The sequence below is a fragment of the Misgurnus anguillicaudatus genome, chromosome 10, assembly GCF_027580225.2.
Source record: "Misgurnus anguillicaudatus chromosome 10, ASM2758022v2, whole genome shotgun sequence".
Taxonomy (NCBI): Eukaryota; Metazoa; Chordata; class Actinopteri; order Cypriniformes; family Cobitidae; genus Misgurnus; species Misgurnus anguillicaudatus.
The window spans coordinates 33,920,937-33,946,183 of record NC_073346.2 but is presented as its reverse complement, the minus strand read 5'-3'; the positions used below and the strand labels follow the sequence as shown (position 1 = coordinate 33,946,183).

Sequence of the window (25,247 nt, the reverse complement as noted above, 5' to 3'; positions counted from 1 at the left end):
AAAACACTCCATATGCAACTGCACAGCACAGGTAACCACATGGCCGCGGGAAATATCTCCCTCTCGCCAACAGGGGGTGCTGCAGCACCCGCAGCACCCCCTGTTGGCGAGAGAGGGAGATTTTTTTTGAGTAAAAATATTTTGCACAATTTATATATTACTCATGAATATTTTGGGAAATTATTTTTTACACACGTAGGTTATTAAGTGTATTTTGGATGTTAATTTCATTACTGTCTGTGCCTACCCATCTCCGTGGCCTCATCCGAGCGCACTTTCTCCGCCTTGCGTCTTTTGAAGACATGGGTACGCAGCACCATGACCCAGAAAAGACTCACACACCTTTGGCTGATGCATGCCCACACATAAATTCTGAACTCCCTGGGCATGCGTCCCCTAGCTCATGAGAGACTTTGGACTTTATTATACAACCGGGGCAATGCGCGACGCGAGTGTCTTTTGCTAGAGTAAAAAGCGCGTTGATAATATGCGCAGTATTAACGGGATGACAACGCGGGTTTGCATACATGGATGCGAAGCAGCACAAACACGCGTTTTAATATGAAATATTAAATGATTAAAATGTAAAAGATTATTATTGAGTCTCTTGGACATAAATGATGACCGATTATAAGAACGTTAGAAGGCGCAAAGAGCTGCTTCATCTGTAGCTAAGTAAAATAAATGCTTTGCTTTAAACAAATGCATCTATTTTTAAATGTTTTTTTTAAATGCAACCCCACGAATTTATTGTAGCCTATATAATGACTCTGTACCTGTGGATATGGTGAGATGAGAACGTTTGTAAATTCTTTATCTCTTGTTTGTAACAAATAAAGTATTTTTAGAGTACAAACCTTATATAAAGCCTAATATATTCTAAAAATGTAATTATACACCATGTATTTCTTTATACAATATCAGAACTAAACCCATTATTATTTTTGTTCAATTTATGAATTATTTATAAGTTTAAAAAGATAGTAATAGTACTATTTAGTAAAAAAAGAGCTATATAAAAATATACAAGGTATGTTACTGTGAGAATATTTTACCACTATTAATCGACGTGTGATCCTAACTTAAAAACGAAAGTAAAATATGTTCGTCCGCATGGACATTGAAAATACGTTGTTATAATATTATATGTTGTATGTATATCTGAAGTTGTAATGGAAATAATTTCCCCTGGGATTTTTAAAAGTATTTCTGTTTCTGATTAATAGCGCATATATTCATCTGAGAACTGTCTGTGTGTTTCAGACCCTGCTGTGTGCACTGACTGAAGTGTATATGACAATAAAGTAGTGAAACTCAATGTATTTATAAAAAAAAAACTATTTTCAAAGGAACTGTATTCTGACAGTTATTCAAAGATGCACACATTATTCCGCAAATTATTTGAATATTAAATGAGAGAATGTATATACGGCAATGGACGTCTTATATGGCAATAAATATCCACATAGGCTATAACTTAACATAACAGCATAATGAAGTGAATAAACAAACAAGGAAGTTTTTATTACCGGAAAAACAGCAATATTACTGAAATAAACTCTGAGGTAGGCTAAATGCGCAAACACGCTGTTAACCGCAAGTTAATAAGCAATACAAGTGGGTAAACATTATTATCTCTTTGAACTTTATATGACAAAAATGATATTTAAAGGAATTGTATTCTTACAGTTATTCAAAGATGCACAAATTATTCCATATAGTATTTCCTGTTTAAGAGCGCGTTCCTCTCTGGCCTCGCTCTGTTATAATAGCTGATTTCAAACAAGTATCATTGTAACCTTTATAACAGTAGAGTAAACTTTACAGTTGCTTCCACTGTGTTTGTCTGATATGAATACACGTCGGCAAATTATTATTATTTGAAAATAATTTGTATTTATTATTTGCAAATTATTATCTTATTTGAATAGATTTGTATTGCTGCTTCCACAGACATCAGGGTGTATTTTACAAACTATAGGCTATTGTTTTACCAGTGCTTATGTGTATTTAAATGTCTGAAATCTAAAATAAACATTATGAGGTTGAAAACACATGCATAGTGTTGATATATGACAGCGCTGAGCTCGTCCATCTGGCTCAGCGTCAACCAACGCGAAAGACATTTGAATATGATAGTAATGTCACGTCACTGAACATTCTACCCATATGGGGATAAGGTTAAATTATTATTTGAATCAAAAGGATGAAAATTTTATTTGTAACCATGAATAGAAAAATAAAACAGAGGGGGCACAAATCAGATCTGAGGGGGCAATGCCCCCTTTTGCCCCCTCGTGGCGCCGGGCCTGTGTGTGTGGGTCCACATCCATACCACAGATGCCTCTTGTTTGTACTTAAGTAAACAAAAAACTTGTAAAAGCTTTCTTGAGAGAGACAGTGTGTGTGTGTGCGCACGCGCGTGTGTGTGTTATTTACGAAATGTTTTCGAGTATAAGTGCTCGGCCGCCATTAGGCCTGCAGCGTTCTCTTCCTGTCTTCTCTCAGAGGAATAAGGCAGCAGCATTTACCAGCAGATCAATTTCATTTCATCTCTCCCTTCACTAGCAAAAATGCCTCATTCGTCGAGTTTTATCCATTCCTCACCTTGTCTCTTTACTTAAGTTTGTTGTTCTCAAGCATTCCTGTCTTTAATTTCACATGTAGCACTTTGTGATCTCATTTGCCAGCTAATTAAGAGGTGAGGGCACTCAAACTACCCAGCATGCATCAGTGGTCAGGTTTTGTCTAAAACATAAATAATGTCTATTGTCTTCGATCTAATATAGTTAAACTAAAATCATTCTACATTGTTGCAGATAGATGGAGCTAAATATATATCTCTCTATCATCTCGATCCTAACAGTACCACCTTTGACTTTTCATTCATCCTTAGGAACAGTCTAAAATAAGTCCCGTTCCTTTACAGAAATCACACACATGCTGTGTTTCCTCAGGCTCCACTGCTAGGATTTTTATGTGTGAGAGGATTCTTTTGGATCTAAACAACAACTTGTCATGCTGAGCTCAAAAATTTCTCGCCATTCATTATATAGTAGCTCATTCTGAAACTACATTCATTTACAACATCACCACCTTTAGTGTTCAGAAACGTAGCCTGCTCAGTCACGGTGAGGCTTTTTCTATTCATAAATATGACAAACCTTGTTTTGTTGGCACAACATACAGCACCACTTATGAGGAGCTCAGATGCAAAGCCACTAAATGCCACCTCCGTCAAAAAGGAGATAACAATTTAGGGATAATATTAGGTCATTCAGAAATGCCACGTCAATTTTCAGCAAAGTCCTCTAAGTGCAAGGAAGATTTTTCACAAGGGACAAACGTGTTTCTCTTGGGAGTAACAGGACTTGAATAAAACCCGACGAACATGTCAGATGCACTTAGAGGGATTTGCAACCAAACTCCTCATATCCTTGCACAGCAGAAGTTATTTGCATGCAAAGAGAGATTTTCAAGTCCAAAAAAACACAGCCCAGCTTAATTCTTATAGTCAGGAAAAGCATGGAAAGCGGTCAAAAAACTTACTATAATCTTTGTTTAAGAAGACTACTTCTTACTACTGGAATTTAGAGAAACTAACCTTGGCATATCCACTATACAAAATCTTGCCACAATAATTATGTCAAGATACAGTGCAAAAATAGGACACTGTATCCCTGTCCCGTGTGACAGAAAGAATCTGCAACCGGGCTAAAACAAGCAAACACCTTCTGCTCTGGGCTCAACGTGTCCCATCTGAATACAAGCATGTCTCTGTGCTCTGACATAATGAAGCTGACATGATTCTGAATCCCAGTGTGGCACAAAGTAGATCTGATCGTCTACATTAACTGTTTCAGAGAAAAAACACCAAGAGAAAAAATCTTCTGCCTATTCTTTCTCACGGTCACAGAGGGAAACTCATTAATTTGGGTTAAATACAACAGTTACACACAGTATTAAAGGATTAGTCCATTTTCTTAAAAAAATCCAGATAATTTACTCACCACCAAGTCATCCAAAATGTTGATGTCTTTCTTTGTTCAGTCGAGAAAAATTGTTTTTGGGGATACATTCCAGGATTTTTCTCATTTTAATGGACTTTAATGTACCCCAACACTTAACAGTTTTAATGCAGTTTAAGATTGCAGTTTCAAAGGACTTTAAACGATCCCAAACGAGGCATACGTGTCTTATCTAGCGAAACGATTGTAATTTTTTGCAAGAAAAATAAAAAATATTAACTTTTAAACCACAGCTTCTCTTCTTCCTCTGGCTGTGTGACGCACCAGCGCGACCTCACGTAATTGCGTAATGCCGTGGAAAGTTTATGTGTTACATATATAAAACGCACATTTGCGGATCATTTAAAACATTAAACTGACACAAAGACATTAATTAGTAATCGTTCGACATACAACAATGTCGGAACGGTCCTCTTTCTCCACACGTGTAAACACTGGAGTGTAGTTTCCATACGTCATCCGTAACCTCTTGACGTGATGACATATTACGTGAGGTCGCACTGGCGCGTCACAGGACCAGAGGAAGAAGAGAAGTTGTGGTTGAAAGTGCATATTTTTTATTTTTATTGCCAAAAATGACAATTGTTTCGCTAGATAAGACTCTTGTGCCTCGTTTGGGATCGTTCAGAGTCCTTTGAAACTGCAATTTTAAACGGCATTAAAACTGTTAAGTGTTGGGGTCCATTAAAGTTCATTAAAATTAGAAAAATCCTGGAATGTTTTCCTCAATAAAAAAACATAATTTCTTCTCAACTGAACAAAGAAAGACATCAACATTTTGGATGAGTAAATTATCTGGTTTTTTTTTTTTTTTTTTTTTTTTTAAGAAAATTGACTAACCTTTTAAGTATAATTTTTTAGAAACAATGTTTACTATATAATCTAAAGTTGTCCAAATCATCTCTTTGACATGGCAGTACTATTATAGATGAGTGAATGGCTAGTTAACAACTGGGGGTGAGTTATTAAGCACCCCTGTTATGCCACCCCAAAGCATCCAGCACCCAGGCCTTTGGCTCTATTTAGATATTTTTAATACAAACCCAATTCAACGCACTCATCTAGTGTGTGTATGTTTTATAACAAAACATTTTATGCAGAATAATTACAGCAAGGAGAAGAAATGACAAGTACTGAGCAGTCCAATGTTTACACTCACTTTGATGACGACTGACTTCCCATCCTCTGATATTTGCCTTTCAATGTAATTTGATGATAGAAGATCACTGCAGAAAAAGAGGGGAAAAATGTAAAAAGTTAAATGTATGTATTCAATTAAGTATTATTTATTACATTCACTTAATTGTGCCAGCAACTGTTAAGTTAAGGTAACTTTAATTTCTTAAAAATTTCACGCAAAATGTCCTTAAAAGACCATACATAAAAATCAACATGTGATGCCATCTAGGCAGCTAACATGCAAGACAGGAAAGACCAAGTGAAAATATTACACACACACACACACAAAATTAACACAAATAGCACACCATAGACAAAAAAAATTGAGATTCTTCATCCTTTTAAATGCATTACTTTATAGATCTTAGCATCCCACATATAATAAAGAGATCAAAGAAAGATTTGTATCTGCTGCTTATCTTTCAGAAGATAAAATTGATAGAATAATGGGATTGTTTTAACCATTTAAAATGCTGAAGATAAATAACAGTATCAGTATTTGCTTCATTTTGGTCTGGTGGCCTGGTTAAAACTCCCCCTAAATTTATAATTAAACCTCTATTTTATGGAGAAAAACAGGCACAGTGCTGTAAGAGTGCAGGGTTTAGTGTATTAAAGCATGAACTCTGACTGTGAGATCAGTTATCCTGATCTTAAAAACAAGCGCGTGATCACAGCATGACATCAAAGGCAGCATTCACAAGTCATCAGTGAAAAACACACATAACTTCAACAGCATACAGTCACAGCAGTGCACCAGATCAGTGCCAGTCGCATAAACACTTTAGACTAGTCTTACAAGTTACTCTTTAATTTTTTTTCTTTCAAAACTGATCATAACTGTTAGGGGTGCACCGAAATTAAGGCTGCCGAAAATGACTATATCAGTTTCGTCCTGAAATTTAAAAAAATGCAGAATACGCAAGCCGAAAATAAATATTACAAGTTAGTCATCTTTTTTTTTCTTCGAAAGTGATCGTAATTGTTTTAAGTCAAGTGAGTTACATAAAAATGTAGACAAATCTCATTTCAATATGAAAAAGTAAGCCCTAACTAATTGCAAGTTGGTCAGACTAGTTCTTAAGAGAGCCTTAACTTACCAACTATGTTTATGCAATTATCAGTGTGTTTACAAAACTGCAGTGTAAGATACAGATTTATATCTTGCACAACTACAGGACATTACACACAACTTAACCACAACTGACCACATACAACACAAACAGCAAGTTAACTTACTGTACAGCGGTGATGTGTGCATCAGATCAAATTATGAATAATGCAGGAAAGGTTTGTGTTCATAGACCACACTGTTAAAAGTGGTAAGGTCCCATTGTAACAAAAATTTTTGTTTTGTTTTGTGAAAGATTTGTTTTAAACATTGAGGAGGTTGAAGTGGAATTATATTTTCATTAATTACTGTATCAACATTTGGTGGGTTGTAATGCTAGTTTTTATTTGGTGGGTCCCAACAAAAACTTCTCCCCTTACTACGTCATAGTAAATACAATCTCTGACTTAACTACTCCTAGTTCATTTAGATGTCTCACATTTTTAGATCTGTATTTTTTACAGCTTGCACTGTATCTAACCAAGTCATACCCTTAATAAATGCAATCATGCATTACAAAATGAATGTGGCTGTAATTCTGAATTCAGGAGAGATGGAGAAACATGAAGCGTGGCTGAGATCACAAGGTGAGATGGGTGGGACAGAAATCAACACATGGATCCAAGGACTAATGGAGGACAGGCCAAATCAAAGCATAAAGAGAGAAAGAGACAGGAGTAATAGTACAGAGAGGAACAGAGACTGCAAAAAAAAGGGTTTGCACAAACCAATCACATCAGCAAACATTGCATCCCTAGTTATATGCGTGTCATAAAATGCACATGATTGATGATAAGAGCTGCTGTTTCATACACTATCATGCACTATATCAGCCTCCAGCTCCACACCCAGCATCTTCCCCTGCACAACCTAATCTGCTTATCTGTGTTGTTGTGCTGTCTGAGAGATGCATGCTGTAACACAGCCAAATAAAGCTCATTTATTAAATACATGACTTAGTGATCAGGTCAAAAGCCGCATAACCTGGAAAAGGATTGAAAACACCAAGGAATAGGGATTAACTATTAAGTGTTCGCAGTCTGTTGTCAATTCATACAAAGAAATCAGAAAATTTAAGTATACAAGTTGAGTCATAATAAATTAAGTGAAATGACACAGGGAATAAGTATTGACCACACTTTATTTAAAACTTTGTAGAAAAGCCTTTGTAGATGATTACAGCTTCTAGACACGTCTTATGGAGAGACCAGTCGTCTGCATTGCTCAGGAGTAATTCTGGCCCATTCTTCCACACAAATGGTCTTTAAATCTTGAAGGTTCCTTGGGCCTCATTCATACATTTTGATTTTCAGTTCCCTCCATAGATTTTCTATGGGATTTAGGTCAGGTTATTGACTGGGCCATTCAAGCAACTTGATTTTCTTTCTTTAAAACCACTTCATTGTTTCATTGGCCTTGTGTTTGGGATCATTGTCTTGCTGAAATGTCCACCCTCTTTTCATTTTCAGCTTTCTGGTCGATGGCAGCAGATTTTTATCCAGCATGTCTCGGTACATTTCTCCATTCTTCTTGCCTTCAATAATATGAATTCTGCCAGTACCCCTTGCTTAAAAGCAGCCCCAAACCATGATGCGTCCACCCCCAAACTTATCTGTGGGTATGGTATTCTTTGGGTGGTGGGCAGTGCCATTTCTTCTCCAAACATGGTGTGTAGAATGACTGCCAATTTTTTTTTTATCTGACCATACTATAGTATCCCAAGAATCCAAAGGCTTCTCCAAATGCTCTTTTGCAGACTTTAACCGAGCCTTAACATGATTTTTGTTCAGCAATGGAGTCTTGCATGGTGAAGGTGGATGGATGTCATGGCGATTCAGAACATTGCTTATAGTTTTCTTTGAAACAAGAGTACCTGCTGATGCAAGGTCTTCCTGAAGTTCTGTCCCAGTGGTTCTTAGCTCCTGGAAAACTCTCCTGGTTATTCTTTGGACTCCTCGGACAGGGATCTAACATGGAGCACCTGATCGTGGCCGGTTTATGGTGAAGTGATGCTCTTTTCATTTCCGGATAATGGCCCCCACAGTGCTCACAGGAACATTCAGCATCCTGGAAATGCACCTATAACCATTCCCATCAAAATGCTTATCAACGATAAGATTATAAAGATCTTGAGAGAGTTCTTTGCTTTTACCCATCATGAAGTCTTTCCTGTGTGCCTCCTGGGTAATTAGAAGTCCTTATGTAGGCTATCAATTAGGACTAAAACAGCTGATATCAATTAGTACTGATAGGGGGCAGTTTCTCTTTCAATACTGACAGATTTCAGATGATCTCCTGGCTTTCTATGCTATTTTGCACCTTGTTCTCTTCATGTGTTTAAAACGTATTCCCTGTGTCATTTCACTTTATTTATTATGACTCAACTTGTATACTTAAAGGCACACAAGGCAAGTCTGAGGATTATTTCTCTACTAGCTCCCCCTAGTGTCTGGGAGTAAATGCTTTCTATATCTGAGACTTTACCAGACTACCGGACACCGGGTCGGATACAGCGAACTTGCAAGTGGGGTATTCTTCCTACAGATGGTAGGGGCGGGCGAGAGTGTCTTCATTCGTCATGTAATGAGTCATTTAACCATATACCGACTTACAAAGATGATTTATTAACATAAAAATGCTGCCTTGTGTCCCTTTAAATGTTCTGATTTCTTTGTATGAATTCAATATTTGGCTTGATGGCTACATCTGGTGGAAATTTTGTGTCAATTAGAAATCCCCTTACTAATAAAAATGCTGATGTGTCAAATACTTATTTTCCCTGCTGTACATGTATGCAGTATCTGTATTTCAGTGCAGTATTTCCGCTATACTAACATAACAAATATCAAATAATTTATTGATTAATTAAGTTCTTTCTGCGTGTATTACATTGGAAACTGAAATAATTGCTTTGTCTGACAACAGGCTGCTAAGGGCAGTAAATGTAAACAATGGTTTGCCAACAATATGCAGATTTATTTTATAGACTGTGAAATACCAGATATTCTCTAAATCCTTAAAATATCCCTACTAAGGTCTATGGGTATTAAACACAATGCAAACCGACAAATTTGTCATTGATGTCAAGTTTTGACACGAGAGCAAAAAAGTGTATATGTATGAAATGTATATGTATAAATGCAAATTAAAAAGCTGCATTACAGTGCTTTGTGTATTGCAGAGGTAAAGGCCGATAGCAGATTTCAGATTTAATTGCTTTGGGATTTGAATAATTTAAGAGGAAAGCCCCACAATCCCCCATCCCATGCCAATCCATTCTCTCTCTCTCTCTCTCTCTCTCTCTCTCTCTCTCTCTCTCTCACACACACAACCCTACAAATGTTTTACATAGGCGCTGTCACGTGGTTAGAAAATGGCTCTCAGTTCTCATGTAAAGCTTAATGGATGGTTCCATTGTATGAGACAGACATCAGAAGCAAGACATCCCAATTAAAGACAAAAGGGAAAACCAGAGGAATTGAAATGAAAGGGTTTAGAAAAGGTGCACAGATTGCATGTCAAGCACCACTTTATTATATACACGTGTGTTAGGGGTCAAGGCGAAGAGGTTCTGCCAGAGACACAGATTAGCACAAAGATGACACAGTGGCATGAACTCACAGTAGGCTACTCATCATTTGCATATATAATTACAAAGGCATAAATTCAGACAGAAAGATAACAGGACAAACAGACATTCAGTATCTTTAAAAAACATATGGTTCTGGATTCTAGAGACCAGCAGAGGATCTCCCATGAGGACAAACCTCATCAAGCAAAGTATACATCACTCACTGTTATGTAGGGAATATATGAGGGTGGATGTGTTTGAAAAACCTAAAGTCAGTGTTGTGAAGTGCACTTCTGTTTTCGCTGTCCATGAGTTTTTAAACCTTCAGCTCTGCTTGTGTTCCCAAAGAGGAAAAACGCAGCCTCAGCAAAACAAAGAACCTGACAGCAATTTTTTGGAAACCACAAAAACACAAATTCACAATGCTTACAAATAATCCCTACAACATGCTTACAACACACACTGCAAAATGTCAATTTAAAGACTCATACAAAGGGCTTTGCAATATGACAGATAATTGTGTATTTTAAAGAAAGACCCCCTTCCCCCATAACACTTATTGTAAGGGGAGCAGGTGCAGCCACTCTCATTTGGATTGTGATGTGTTTTACCAGCCCCTCCCACTGAGTGTTAGTTATCAAAAATGCTCATTATTTAAACCAATCAATTTTCTACATTCAGAAATCATACATGCCAGTTTTTCCACAACTACCACTTTTTTGCATTACCAAAATAAATTTAACCTGTAAATTACACTGAAAAAAATAATAAGCTGAATTTACTAAAAACAATTAATATATAGTGCATAATTTTGCATCCACTTTTTAAAGTAAGTTTTACATGGAAATTTAAGCAGTTTAAAGGATTAGTCAATTTTCTTAGGGAAGTCCAGATGGTTTGCTCACCACCATGTCATCCAGGGTGTTGATGTCTTTCTTTGTTCGGTCGAGAAGAAATTGTGTTTTTTGGGGAGAACATTGCAGGATTTTTCTAGTTTTGATGGACTTTGGTGGAGCCCAACATTTGATACTTGGCTCAACACTTAACAGTTTTTTTCAAAGGACTATAAACGATCCCGGGCGGGGCGTGGGGGTCTTGTCTGGCGAAGCGATTGTCATTTTTGACAGGAAAAATGAAAAATGTGTACTTTTAAACCACAACTTTTCGTCTAGGTCCGGTCCAGCGCGACCTAACGTAAATGCGTAGTGACGTAGGGAGGTCACGTGTTACATATATAAAACACACATTTGCGGACCATTTTAAACAATAAACTGCCACAAAGACATTAATTAGTATCAGTTGACATACAACAACGTAAGAACGGTACTCTTTCAAGACGCTTGTAAACACTGGGGCGGAGTTTCGCGTTCGTCCTCTGTGACCTCTTGACGTCATGACGTATTGCGTGGGGTCAGCTGGCGCATCACGACCGGATCTACATGACGAGAAGTTGTGCTTTAAAAGTGTATATTTGTTATTTTTATTATTAAAAATGACAATCGTTTTGCTAGATAAGACCCTTATGCCTCGTTTGGGATCGTTTATAGTCCTTTGAAACTCCGTTGAAAAAAAACTATTAAGTGTTGAGTTAAGTATTAAATGTTGGGCTCTATTAAAGTCCATTAAAATGAGAAAAATCCTGCAATGTTTTCCTCAAAAAACATAATTTCTTCTTGACTGAACAAAGAAAGACATCAACATTTTGGATGACATGGTGGTGAGTAAATTATCTGGATTTTTTTTTTAGAAAATTGACTAATCCTTTAAGCTTAATTATTTTAAGCAAATGCTTAAAATTCCATGTGAAACTTGCTTAAAAAGAGGGATGCAAAAATGATGCACTATACTTTTTATTAAATTGAGCTAATTATTTTTACAGCTGATCCACTATAGGCCTAAAAATCACTATTTTAAAATATTTGTTATGACCATGGAGGCCCTAACAAACACAGAACAACTTGAGAAGGTGGGTCAAACTCCAATGATTAAAATATTTAGTTAATACAATAGCTAAACTTGTGCTAAAAATGTGTTATGCTCATGTGAGTTTATGTAAAGTGCATGAGCCCAAGTGAGACACAAACTTCAGTTGTTTCTTTTGACTTCATCTCTATCTGATCTTCCTCCGTCTTCTTCACAGACTCAAGGGTGCATGAAGGATATTGTTTGGTTAGATTTGTACCATGTCTCTATCCACCAACTCATTCTCTCTCCATCTCCATCCATCTCTCTTTTTCTTTCATCACCTCTCTCACTTTCTGCATCTCCATCCATCCATCCATCAATACATCCATCCTTCCCTCACCACCATGTCATCCAAAATGTTGATGTCTTTCTTTGTTCAGTCTAGAAAAATTATATTTTTGAGGAAAACATTCCAGGATTTTTCTCATTTTAATGGACTTTAATCAGTCCAGTCTCACGGAGTTGCATATAAATAGCACGAAGTGTAAAAATCATACAATACATAAGCCAAATTCCACTTTGGCGTGCATATGATACGCAAGTCCTTCCCATTCACTTAAACAGTGCATCTTTTTTTGTCATTTTATTGATTGGTTTCTCAGTTTTTTTGCTATTTTTTTTACCAATTTCGCTTGGGTTTAGGGTTAGAACAACTTTTTGTTATATAAAAATGACATCCTAACCCAAACCCCAACTCTAACCCCAACTCCAAGCGACCATAACTTAAATATGGACAAAAACATGGAGAGACCTGTATATTAAATAACCTCATTAAGCAAATCAGAAATCTAACCCTAAACCCAAGCAAAAATGGTTTAAAAAACTGAAAAAAATGTAGAAACCAATATATAAAACAACAAAAAAAGATGCACCGTTTAAGTGAATGGGAAGGACTTGCGTATCATATGCACGCCAAAGTGGAATTTGGCGTATGTATTGCATGATTTTTACACTTCGTGCTATTTATACGCATCTACGTGAGACTGGGTTGGTTTGGTGGACCCTAGTCTCGCGTAGCCAGACCTTCAATACTGAAGGTCTGGTGTTTTTCGCTGCTTTTTCTGGACAAAGCCTGCCCACGAGCTGTTTGACCGACATGTCAAACAACCAATCACAGTTTGTTTCATCTAGCGTCACGTTTCGGACTCCCCACAATAACGAGCCGGCTGGCAACAAGTCAGTTATTGAAATAACCAGCCCCAACCGAATAGCATCTAAATAAACAACATTACTCACCATAGGACAACGTTGTGCACTTTATCAACAGCCACACCAATGAGACGCTCCCGTTAAACGTCTGTTTGAAGCATATCTCTCCACTTTTTAACACATACAAGCAATTCAGCAGAACCAAACTTTTAAACTCCACTAACTGCCTCAAGCAAAACTCTTTGACATCTTTTAGAGAGTCGATGCTGCGAACTTTGCATATTTTTAAGAATCCAATGTTTAGCTGATCATGATAACTGCTCATTATTATCCACGTGAACACGACTGATTCTCTTCCTCAATGGAACGTCATAGCTTTGTTTTCCAGGGACCGAAACTAATCGCGACACTCGCGTCTCGTGGAAATCCGGTTTATTTCAACCAATCAAAGACGACTTTAACATTCTCACAGGGTTTCCAGAAAAGTGTACGAAAAACATCAGACGTTCAGCCAACAGATTGTGGGCGTGACGTCTGAGGCTGAGACTAGGTGGACCCTAACACTTAACAGTTTAATGCATTTTAAAATTGCAGTTTTAAAGGACTCTAAACGATCCCAAATGAGGCAATAGGGTCTTATCTAGCAAAACAATTGTCATTTTTGGCAAGAAAAATAAAAAATATGCACTTTTAAACCACAACTTCTAGACAAGTTGTGGTTTAAAAGAGCATATTCTCCATTTTTCTTGCCAAAAATGACAATTGTTTCGCTAGATAAGACCCTTGTGCCTCGTTTGAAATTGTTTAGAGTCCTTTGAAACTGCAATTTTAAACTGCATTAAAACTGTTAAGTGTTGGGGTCCATTAAAGTCTATTAAAATGAGAAAAATCATGGAATGTTTTCCTCAAAAAACATAGTTTCCTTTCTCGATCGAACAAAGAAGGACATCAACATTTTGGATAACATGGTGGTGAGTAAATCATTTTGATTTTTTTTAAGAAAATGGACTAATCCTTTAATATGACTGAATCAACCTGGCTACCTGAATTCATTACAAAAGCTAGTTTCTATAAAACATACACAGACTGAACATGAAATTACATAAAGACAATACGACGTGGGTTTTGGGATCCTCACAAACACACCTGGCAAAACGGGTACCTCAGGTGTAACTGTCACTGAAATTACACCCCATGTGTATTGACTAGAGGTGTGTTTCACGCGTGTTGAACACAGATGACACAATGATGAATGTAAATGTTGCAGTGATGCATGAGGCCTGTGCATCAGTAGAATGTGCAAAATTACTTGAATTGAATATGATATGTTATAGAGCTTCTATTAGTAATGAAACACATACAGCTCATTTTAAGACTTATACAGGAATAGTGAGAGACCTGTGTCTCTGCACACTGTGTCTCCTGTCTTAGATGTCACACTTGGGTTAACAGAATCAAACAGAAGCTTACAGTAACAGATGGCAGATGACATTGGGATTTTTCTGCACTGTATTTTGCTGAACTCAGGGCTTGTGTAAAGTCACCCTTTCATGAACTGAGATGATGTTGGCATGTGAATATAGTTATTATCATGTTGAGATCCATTTAATTTGATTGAAACGATTGCGATGATTGAAATGTTCCTCTGACAAAAAAATACTCTATGACAAAAAAAAACATATATTAAAAACTGGTATATCAAATATTGTCAAAAGGCTGAAAATAGAGACACCAGCTTTAATAAATTTGTTACAGGACAGAGCTAACATGATTGGGAATACACAAGATCAAGGCTGCATAAAAATAAATTCTCACATTTTCAGCCCTTTGACCATATTTGACCGGCATTTACTAATTTTCTCTGCAATGGCATGAATGGGGATTTTTAAATGAGAGGAACCATAATTTTAAGTAAGTAAACTGGATTTAAAATGTTTAAGGCAAACAACAAAAATCTTTAAATGATTTGCATTGTTTTTAGTTAAAATTTATTTTTCTTGGAAACAACATTTACCTTTATAAAAATATGATTTTCATCGATATACACTCATGCTTTCTGACAGTGCTATTGTGGATGGCGAATGTGCGTTCATCAAAGATTAGTTACACGATTTGGTTATAGGGTCAATGACAAAACAAGCTTCTAATAACGTATACATTTTTTTAGACATGTTTAATAAACATTTTAGCATTTACATTTTTTCCACAATATTTTTTATAGAAAAATGTCAGGTGGTACAATCAATCATTGTCTATTTGCCAAATAAGTTTCAATGCGCTCCCTCTGTCATGCTGACTGTTTGTTTAAATGGTAGTGGAATTAAAAATTGTAATCCTGAAAATAGGATTGAACTAAATAGGATTTATTAAATAATTAAAAAAAGGATAATAACAATACTAGGCAACCTTAGCTTGCATTTAATAAAACTAAAATTATTAGATAAATTATTAGCTTATTAAATGATTTAGCTAAAAAAAAATTTTTTTCAAATGGGCATTCATAGCAGTTGCACCCAGGGCCGGAGTGGGACTCATTTTCAGCCCTGGAGTTTCATGCCTTAGACCGGCCCACTTTAGTTCACGACTGACTATTAAAATAATATCTTTAAACCCTCAGTAGTATAAGTCTGCAGTAGTGCACTGTTCTCTGCAGCCTTGCAATTCACTGTATTTTTCAAATATATAATTTCATATTCCGTGCAAATGCAGTAAACAATTATAATTTTTGCCATAATTATGCAGCCCTACCATAAGACCATAATATTACTAAAGTAAACTTATTCAAAAACTAAAGGAAACAAATGTGTTTGTATTTTCCTCTATATTTCTATTTCTAAAAAATGGTGAGTCTTGAGATTAACTGTTGGGTTGATAACGTTTGGAAACCCCTGATATACAATACACAAGCAAGATTTATCAAGTAGGCCTATGCATTGGAAACAAATGGAAATAATCAGTATCTTTTTTTTAGTACTTAGATCATGTCTATTGCTAAATAACGTAGGCCTACATTGTGTTAAAAAAAAGAAAACATCATGGATATACTTTTGAAACTAATGAGTTTTGCATCAAATAGATTTTTGTTCCTCTTGCAATAAACGATGAATAATGACTAATCATAGAGAATTCATCTATGACTTGGATAAAAAAAATACGTTTAGAGGCCAGCCCGTTTGTATTAAGACGCGCTCAAGTTTATTTAAAATATAATAGACGCGCGGCCGGCAAGCGCACTCAAAAGACGCGCTCAAGTTTATTTAAATATATAAGAGCGGCCGGCAAGCGCACTCAAAAGACGCGCTCAAGTTTATTTAAAATATAATAGAGGCGCGGCCGGCAAGCGCACTCAAAAGACGCGCTGAATTTTATTTTAATTATAGACGCGCGGCCGGCAAGCGCAATCAATATAGACGCGTCTGAAACAAAACTCGTGTTCAAGTAAGCGCTTGAAAACCAGAAGACAGCGGCACGTCCTGCGTTTCCCATGCGTTTTAGATGTCAATGAACCCTAATGCAAGAATTCTTCCAATAAGTGGTCGGGACTCGGGACACAATCAACTTGTGCATAAAGCGGCGGGGACATCTCTCACCCGCAAATACGCGTCATCCCGGTGGCATGACAACACCGGCCCTCGTGGCCAAAAAAAAACAGACCGGCCCACCGGTAATCGTCCCGGTTCTCCCTATGGCCAATCCGGGCCTGGTTGCACCCTTTGACTTTCTAGTTCCAACACCTGACCAATGAATTTAAATTTAACAGACTTGTACTTGGATGCAAGTATAAGCTTTTGCCTGTGATATCAAATTCATAAATATCATTTTTAAATACAATTAAAATGTGTTTTTCTAGTTTTACAATGGTTGTACCACCTGACACAGCAAGTGCACCAGCCTACCAACAACATTGAAGTACCTATTTTCTCAGTATTTGAAAAGGTCACTGGATGATGTGATATATTATGTTTACAGTTTATACTTGTTAACTCCTTTATAAAAGGTCCATGTTTGTGGTTGTACTATATATACCTTAACATCTGAGAACATTCATATTATTGGATAAAAGTTTTTCACAATTATATTTGTGAAATTTGTTTATAGGAACGGTATCGAACATAAAATAATGCCAAATATATATTATTATGATTTTTTAATAATTTAAACACCATTTTTAACAGTTGTTTGAAACTGCAAATTTGTACGGACATTGCACCCCGGTCATTTTACAACTTTGATATACTAAATTTAAATAATTTGTAAACTGTAAAAAATTATGCAGCTGGTTGCCAGTAACTTACTGTAGAAGATAAAGACTGAAAAAGTTTCATGTTCATTTAACTTTGAACAAACTGTTGCCAGTAAATAACATAAATGTAAAATCTACAGTAAGTTACTGGCAGCTAATTGCCAGTAATACCCAGCTATACTGTAATTTCACAGTGTATTTATTAAATACTGAAAATGTATTTAAACTAAATAGGTTTTAAAGAAAAAAGTAACACATGTCATAAATGTATCAACTTATTTTTATAATATATGATGCCCTGGACACAAAAATATGCACGTCATGCATGTCATTGACCCTTCAGTGATTCATAAATGGTTTAAAGGAGTAGTGAGGATGTGATTGTTTATCTCTGCAGGGTTGCAGCAATCAGCAATATCAGACTGATTTTTATTTTTTGCCACATGGTTCGTTGTCACGACAACACAGCAAGATTGAAAAGCAGAAAACCCATTTGCCCCAACGGCTTTAATCAAACACATTCATTATTCTGAGCGTGGGAGAGGGTGAAGGGGGCAGTCCAGTGTTTGTGTGTGTGTATTGGACAGAAAATAATACACAATACTTATATATACTTATCCAGCAGCAATCAAATGTAGTAGGAAACAGTTTCACAGTAAAGTTGGTCCTGTTGTAGTTATCCATTAAGCATGTTGTGACGCCTATGCTTATGAAAACATATGTGATTGTACAGATTAGAGAGAGAGAATGAATTGGTATCCACACTGGACACTGAGAAAGCTTTCTGGACGCAGGTCAGACAGGACAAATCTAGCTGCCAGCTCTCAGTGGGCACAAAGCAACTAACTAAAGTACACAATAAGTTTTTTTTTTGCTATATGTAGACACACACACATAGTTCTCAGAGGGACAGAGGCGACCAAAGCCATCCAGTCAGAACCCATTGAAGCAGAACCATATACAAAGAGAAACCACAGATGGACAGACAGACAAAAGCATATACTGAAGCAAACTTTATTACTCTGTTCCAACACTAATTGAGCTGCCTACATAGGGAACCTTTAAGGCATCATAGGCATGCTCTTGGCAATGTGACCGGCTTAGCAACATACAGTACTACAGCCAAACTGTATTTAAATTGATTTTGAATCAAGTCTGCCAAGCACATCCATTGTGGTAACTTATAAGGCTCCATTTCAATTTGGATGCTATCTATGTAAGCAGCAGGCAGCAAGGCGGCTCACTAAGTTTGAAAGACTGATGCAGTAAAGTTTGCAAAGTTTGAAAAGAGTGTAACTTATATGCAAAATGAACAACCACTTTTGGACTGTTGGTTATAATGGTTGGTGACTAAGGAGAGGGAAACATCTCCCTTTTAAAATAATTTATCTAAACAAGTGGCATATGAATGAATAAGAGGCAGCAGTTTTTGTATAACATACATACTTTACAGGATATGTACACCAGTGTTGGGGGTACTAAGTCATTACAAGTAACAGGCATAACGTAATAAGATTACTTTTCTGAAGTAACGAGTAAAGTTTACATTACTTTTTAAATGTACACATTAATATTTAAGTTACTTTTTTAAAAAGTAATGCAAGTTACTTTTTTATTTTAATTAATTTGATTTAAAAAAAATTATGTACTGAATTAAATTAAACATAGTTGCATTATGCACTCTATGCATACACACCTGTGTGGGAACAGTTTGAGTCAAAAACTGAGATGGCAGGCCACAGCTCGACATTTTTGTGATTAAATATGCATTTTCTGAATGCAGAACTTTTCAATCATAAAAACACCTTCAAAGCATGAAAGAGATCAAGCATCAGCCAAGGAAAAGTAACGCAAAAGAAACTAAAAAGTAACGTAAGCATTACTTTTCATGAAAAGTAACTAAGTAACGCAATTAGTTACTTTTTTTGTGAGTAACTTAATATAGTAATGCATTACCTTTAAAAATAACTTTCCCCAACACTGATGTACACCATGATGAAAGCCTAGTTAACACTTTCACGGCATACATGCATTTGTATACACACGAACACACACAGACACACACAGTTCATTCACAAGAGACTGACAGACTCAGAGGTGCATGTTAAAAGCCAAATTTCTTCACAAAGACGTTGTTATAGGAAACACAAACAGGCTTATAGAGGAAACTGAAATATTCATGACACATTATTGTAATGCCATAAAATCTGCTGACTCTGTCTTTAACAGGGTTAAAGTACAAGGGCAGTGGTCGTAAAAGTAAGAGTTAATGGGTTATAATTTTATGATGAATCTGAAGAGTCATGGTTATTACTATAGGTATTGATGCTGACCCAAGTGGATTAGTTACACAAACTATTGAAAGCATCAATATCGAAAACAACAAGCTTGGAATTTTCTTACGAAACGTAAAGAACATGTCTGGGTCATATTTGAAGAGCTTAGATGCCAAAGGCTTTTACATCTGAGCTCTTTATTTCATTCCATAAAGTAATAATACATTATGGTAGTACTTCATACCATATACTGTCAAAAGGTTCTCAAGATGTCACTAATATGCACTCTTTAGGTGTACTTTTTGAAAGGGTACCACCTAAGTGACAGCTAAGGATTATTGTTGACCATTTTTTCTGACAGTTAATGTTTATCCGAGATCAGGGTTCCCACACCTTAGTTAACTTCAAATTCAAGAACCTTTCAAGGACTTTCCAGGTCCAATACCCTCAAATTCAAAGATTAAATGTGGGACACATTTTAAGTGAGAGCAAGGTTACATTGTGTTAACTTTTAAGATACATTGTTACAGTTCCCTTTAGAGGGAACTCGCGCTGCATCACTGTGGTGACAATTTGGGGACACCTCCAGGGGTAAGTGCGTCTGAATGTATATATCAAATTCAACCAATGGTGAGGCTTTACGACAAAGACAGGGTGACGCCGGAGCCAGGAAGTATATCGCTTTCTGAAATATTGCCACGACGACGTTACAGGGAAGCAGGAAGCATGGCAAGGGAGACACAGCGTCTTGTTCCCTTCTTAGGGAACAACAGTTACATACATAACCCGAGACATTTTTATGTGTCAAACACAACTATTCAAAAGCATTTTGGTATGAATCAACATTCGCATACAGAAGATATAAGCATTTAAAGCAGTTTAGCACGTGTGCTTAAAAAGTCTAGAATTTTTATGATATTATCCTACACTACACAGGGAATAATATGGATTTTTTTCCCAGAAAACTTAAAAACTTCTAAAAAATAGATTCAAGCACTTTCAATGACCTGTATTCTATGTATGTATATTTTCATAAACTTCCCAGGGCCTTGAATTTTTTCACCCAGATTCACAAACTTTCAAGGATTTCAAGAACCCGTGGGAACCCTGTGAGATGCACCAATGATGGCTGAGAAACCACCAAATTAGTAAATGATTAAAATCATACGTCTCATTTTTAAACTAAAGCAATATAAAAAGCCCACAACAATCCTAAAACCCAACTAAAGATGAGAACAAGCACTCCAAAACATACAAAAGCTTAATATAGGAAATCCTGACATAGAGACAGGTGCAGATGCCTTGATCGATAGAGTGGTCGGGTCTTTCCCAAACCTTCAGCATAAATCTACAGCCATTATGATGCTGCAGTCCATCAGCAGCAACATAAAACCTTTCGCAAATAGATCTGATGTGCATTAGTCATACCTGACACATCTCAGTAGCAGACACGGTGTGTTTCACCAGTGCAGTGCAGTGCGCTTAAGCTGTATTTTAACATGACAGAACCAACAAAGTAGCTTCAAACCCAAAGAACTGTGTGAAGGCATAAGAGTAGGTACTCACTGGTTCAGTTCGACATCTAAAACGAAGGTCTTCCCGAAAGCCTGCACCTGAAAGCTAGCCTGGGCCACGTGGTTCTGCAAGAGACAAAAAGAAGATACGATCGGGTCATTTTCATATCTCATAATGCCACACATGAGCTGAGACAATAAAAACTGCAAAATTAGAACATGTTTGGTGTTTTGGGAGATGTGCTAATTGGTTTTTTATTCAACACGGGTCGGGTACGCTGTGCTTTAGAACTGGTGGCAGTGTGTGTATGTGTGTGTGTTAGATGACGGTTAATTCACTGCCTGCTTGGGACCCATATGGCCAGGGCCGTGTAACACCCCCTCAGGGGAGAATGGCGCTTGGGCTTGCAATGCATTGTTCTCATTGCTTGTGACTGAATATGTGTTTGTAGGGGAGACGGGCAAAAATAGAAGCACATGAGGGAGTTAAGGGGGTCCAACACCCCCAAGGGAACACACCTCTCCCTCAACCAGCAACGCAGATATCAATAAAAAGGAGGAAAATGAAGGGGTGGAAGAAATAGGGAGGTGGGATCCTCTAAACATCACCCATGAATGACCCCCTGAATAATGCTGAGATACACTCACATCCATCCATTTTAATTTGGATGAGAGTGTGTGTGTTTGGAAACACAATGCACCCACATACACACAAGCATGCACAAGAGAAGGTATGAATGTGTAATGTGAGAGATGCTGTCTGCCCAGTACTACTTTGGTATCATTGATTGCAGTTTCATCATATCATTGTCCTAAAACGGTTTGGCTCCAATTTGTTGGTGTGCATTTTGTGTTAAATAAAGAAAAACTAAAATTAGCGAGATAAGAGATGCCTCTCGTTATTTTCTAGAATCAAATACTATCCACAAAAACTGTTAATGATCTGCTTTAAGATGATATACAGTAAACAAAATAGTTATGTTTGTTTGAAAATGTTTGAAATGTATTTGATTATTTATGCCTCCAATCTCATCTACCAACACATATCACTATATTTAGCACTCCAATAATTAAATCAATACTATGCATTGACATGATGAAAGTGCTTGAATCATACAGACATCAGCTGCAAACGTCAGACAAAGGGTTAAGCATTACATGTGCACACATACACACACCACAGACAGCCTGAAGCACAAAACAGCGACATTGGGACACGTGTACAGACATTTAAAACAGCCAAAGAGACTTGATACATTAACAAGGCCATCAGAGGTTGCCAGTTTGCCTTTGAGAAAGATTCAGCTGGAAAAATGAGGCCCAAATGCAAAAATTTAAGCAGTCAGGACCTGAAAACAAATATTTATATATATATATATATATATATATATATATATATATATATATATATATATATATATATATAAACATTTTTGCAGTGTGACTATTAAATAGAGTTATATTAAAATTCAAAAAGTCTGATCTGTTAGCCAAAACAAGACATGGTGATTATGCCATAATAGCATTATACAGTCATCCAAAGAACCAAATGCATTGCTTTTTATCATCATGGCCCAGGTTTTGAATTCCTGATCCAGTGCTGAATAATGGGATATCAGATCTGCCCTTTGAAAACAAATTCAAGACAAATGTGGCATATAATAATGCAAAAAGAAGAATGTTGCTTTTGGTTCACATGTGCTGATCATTTTTTCCTTTGTGTGTATCCAAGGAAGTGATGCCACGAGATGCCTCGGGAGGCCTACAGTATACATCAGCATCTTTTACACAAATGTGCTGTTCTGGTACATAATTTCAGCCTCATATGATACGAACTGCTTTTACAGCTCTTTTAAACCAGTTAGAGTCTGACAAAAATAAAAAATAAAAGGGAGTACATGAGAAAAACATAAACATGAGCGCCCGTCTCCAATAGCAACGGGAGGAGAGAACAGACACGCGTATCACACCAGAACACGAGAGGAAAAACACACCTGTTTACTGTCAGTGCTCATTCTGACCCGAGTGTTTAGTACATCATGAGCAGTCTGACTGTCTCCGTCCATTCGGTAGACCAACCGGACCGGTACCGTGTTCTCTATCCCGAGGAACCTGCCGTCATCACGCCGAGCCCTCGTCTTTACCAAGGCGTCTCCTAGAATAATAAATAAACACGGTGTTTTTTTGACACAACTACACATCTTGGTTAATGTTTGTATATAAGTGGGCCTATAATATGATGTTCAATTAGGTTAAACAATAAAATTACGCATCAACGTGCCTTATTTTACAATAACAACTAATCTTAAATGTTTATATCTGCTAACACTAATGCAATTTAGACAAAATGTTGTAATAATGCCGCATTAAAATACATTATACACCGTTATTTTGTGATAGCAAACAAAACAAAAATAGACCCTCACCATATTGAGGCAGTGAGATGCTGGCATGTATCTCAGAGCTCATCACCGCTACGTAGAGGCACAGAAAGGAAATCCCAAAACGGAGAGCCATCATGCCCACATCAGTTGGGGTGCAGAAATCTCAGTGAATCATATAAATCCCAATTTATAAAAGAAATACAAGCGAAATCCTTAAAAATACGCTATTTTCCGTCTCCCTCAGGAAGGCACACGCATCCTCTCGCGCTGGTTGCCATTAGTGACGCGCGAGCAGCCTCTGCATCGAGACGCGGGATGCGCGAGCAGCGGGTACAAGACCGGACGAGGGCGGAAGAAGTGAAATCTCTCCGAGCAAAGAAAGCCTCCACCCGTTCAGAAAGACATCAATATCTAGCCGCCTCACTGCAGAAAAGCCTCATAAATATACATGAGCCAATTGCATGCAGGGATGACGGGTAGTGTAGTGCGCGCGCGAGCTCGCTACACCTGCTGTTACCTTCTGCGCCAAGCAGATCACGTGACCCCGTGATTGACATTTGGATCATGAATCCTAGTGAAATAGTGGTAGGACTTTACTGTTTGGTTGTTTAGATGGATTCTCAAAAATACGCAATAATTCATATAACTGCATTTCAGAAGGGTTCAATAATAACGCTTAATGCAGTAGTTTGCATTACATTTGGCCATAAAGCAGACATCTTGTTTACTAGAGTAAATTAAAATGCTGTGCTGTCCGCAAGTTAATTTGTCTAAATACATAAAGTAAGAAATTACCTGCATAAATAAAAACCTTCTTTTTAAAATAACATAATAGAGTGAGTAGCCAGTCAAAACAAAGTCCTTCATGTTCATTTATAAACCACATTATTTCTGTCTTTTTTAACGTACTTCAATTGTATGCCTCACACATTGATATTAGATTACTTTCCCTAATCTTATACTGATTATTTAAAAAGAAAATGGGTGACTCTCGCGAAATTAGACTTATGAGGTGTCATGAAACATTTTGATAAAAAAAGTAAAGCAAAGTAAGAGTATCAAAATAAGAAGCATACAGTTACAAACATCTCTTCACATACTATTTTGCATATGATTTTAAATGACATCATACAAACAAATTTTGTTGTTTTTTTCCCATTAAAGGGGAAAATCTCATAACCGTCCGCAACGTGTTCATGACTGGATTTGGGTTCTTTGACATGGAAATATTTATAATAAAAAAATCTTAAAAATAAAAAGCTTCAGTGCATGTTATACTATAAACATTTATAATAAAGAAACGTGTGATGATTGTTAAATGTAGAGACAATAATAAGGAATATAATGTGTCCCAAAAAAAAATTCTCATCCTCCGCAACAATTTTCAAGAATTGTTTAAGCCCTCTAGGAACGAACATTAAAACAAAAAAAATCTGTTGGAAGGGACAATATTGACTGTGACACTCAAGATGGCTACCAGGTAAGCAGTTCTTATTTTTTCTCTCCAGATAAAAGTTGAAATTTTGTTTGTCATCATAACCTAGACAACTTTTTAGTTCTCATTAACAAAACATGATTTTGTAAATGCATATATTTAATGTAACATCATGTTGCGGTAATGATCATTTTTGATTATGATAGTCCAAAAAATTTAAATAATTTTATAGGAAATATTTTTTAAATCATCTAAAGATAATGGTTATAGTAAGTTCAGACCTTAATCTTATATATGCAAAAAATAGGCTTCAAGGGCTTTTTAAAAAAAATCTGATGCTGACACGTTCCAAGTCTAGATTTTGTGAGAATCACCCAAATGTCAACTTAACA

General features: G+C 36.7%; 1 protein-coding gene across 1 annotated transcript in view; it reads right to left on the bottom strand.

The window, feature by feature from the left end:
• Positions 1-23,945, bottom strand: part of adam22 (ADAM metallopeptidase domain 22) — an 80,853-nt gene extending 56,908 nt beyond the window's left edge. The window contains exons 1-4 of the mRNA XM_055211070.2: positions 23,463-23,945; positions 23,031-23,191; positions 21,089-21,162; positions 5,188-5,254 (exon numbers count right to left, since the gene is read on the bottom strand). Coding sequence (XP_055067045.2) covers positions 5,188-5,254; positions 21,089-21,162; positions 23,031-23,191; positions 23,463-23,556 — 396 coding nt within the window. The 5' untranslated portion in view covers positions 23,557-23,945. The remainder of the gene's footprint in view (positions 1-5,187; positions 5,255-21,088; positions 21,163-23,030; positions 23,192-23,462) is intronic.
• Between the last annotated feature and the right edge of the window lie 1,302 nt (positions 23,946-25,247).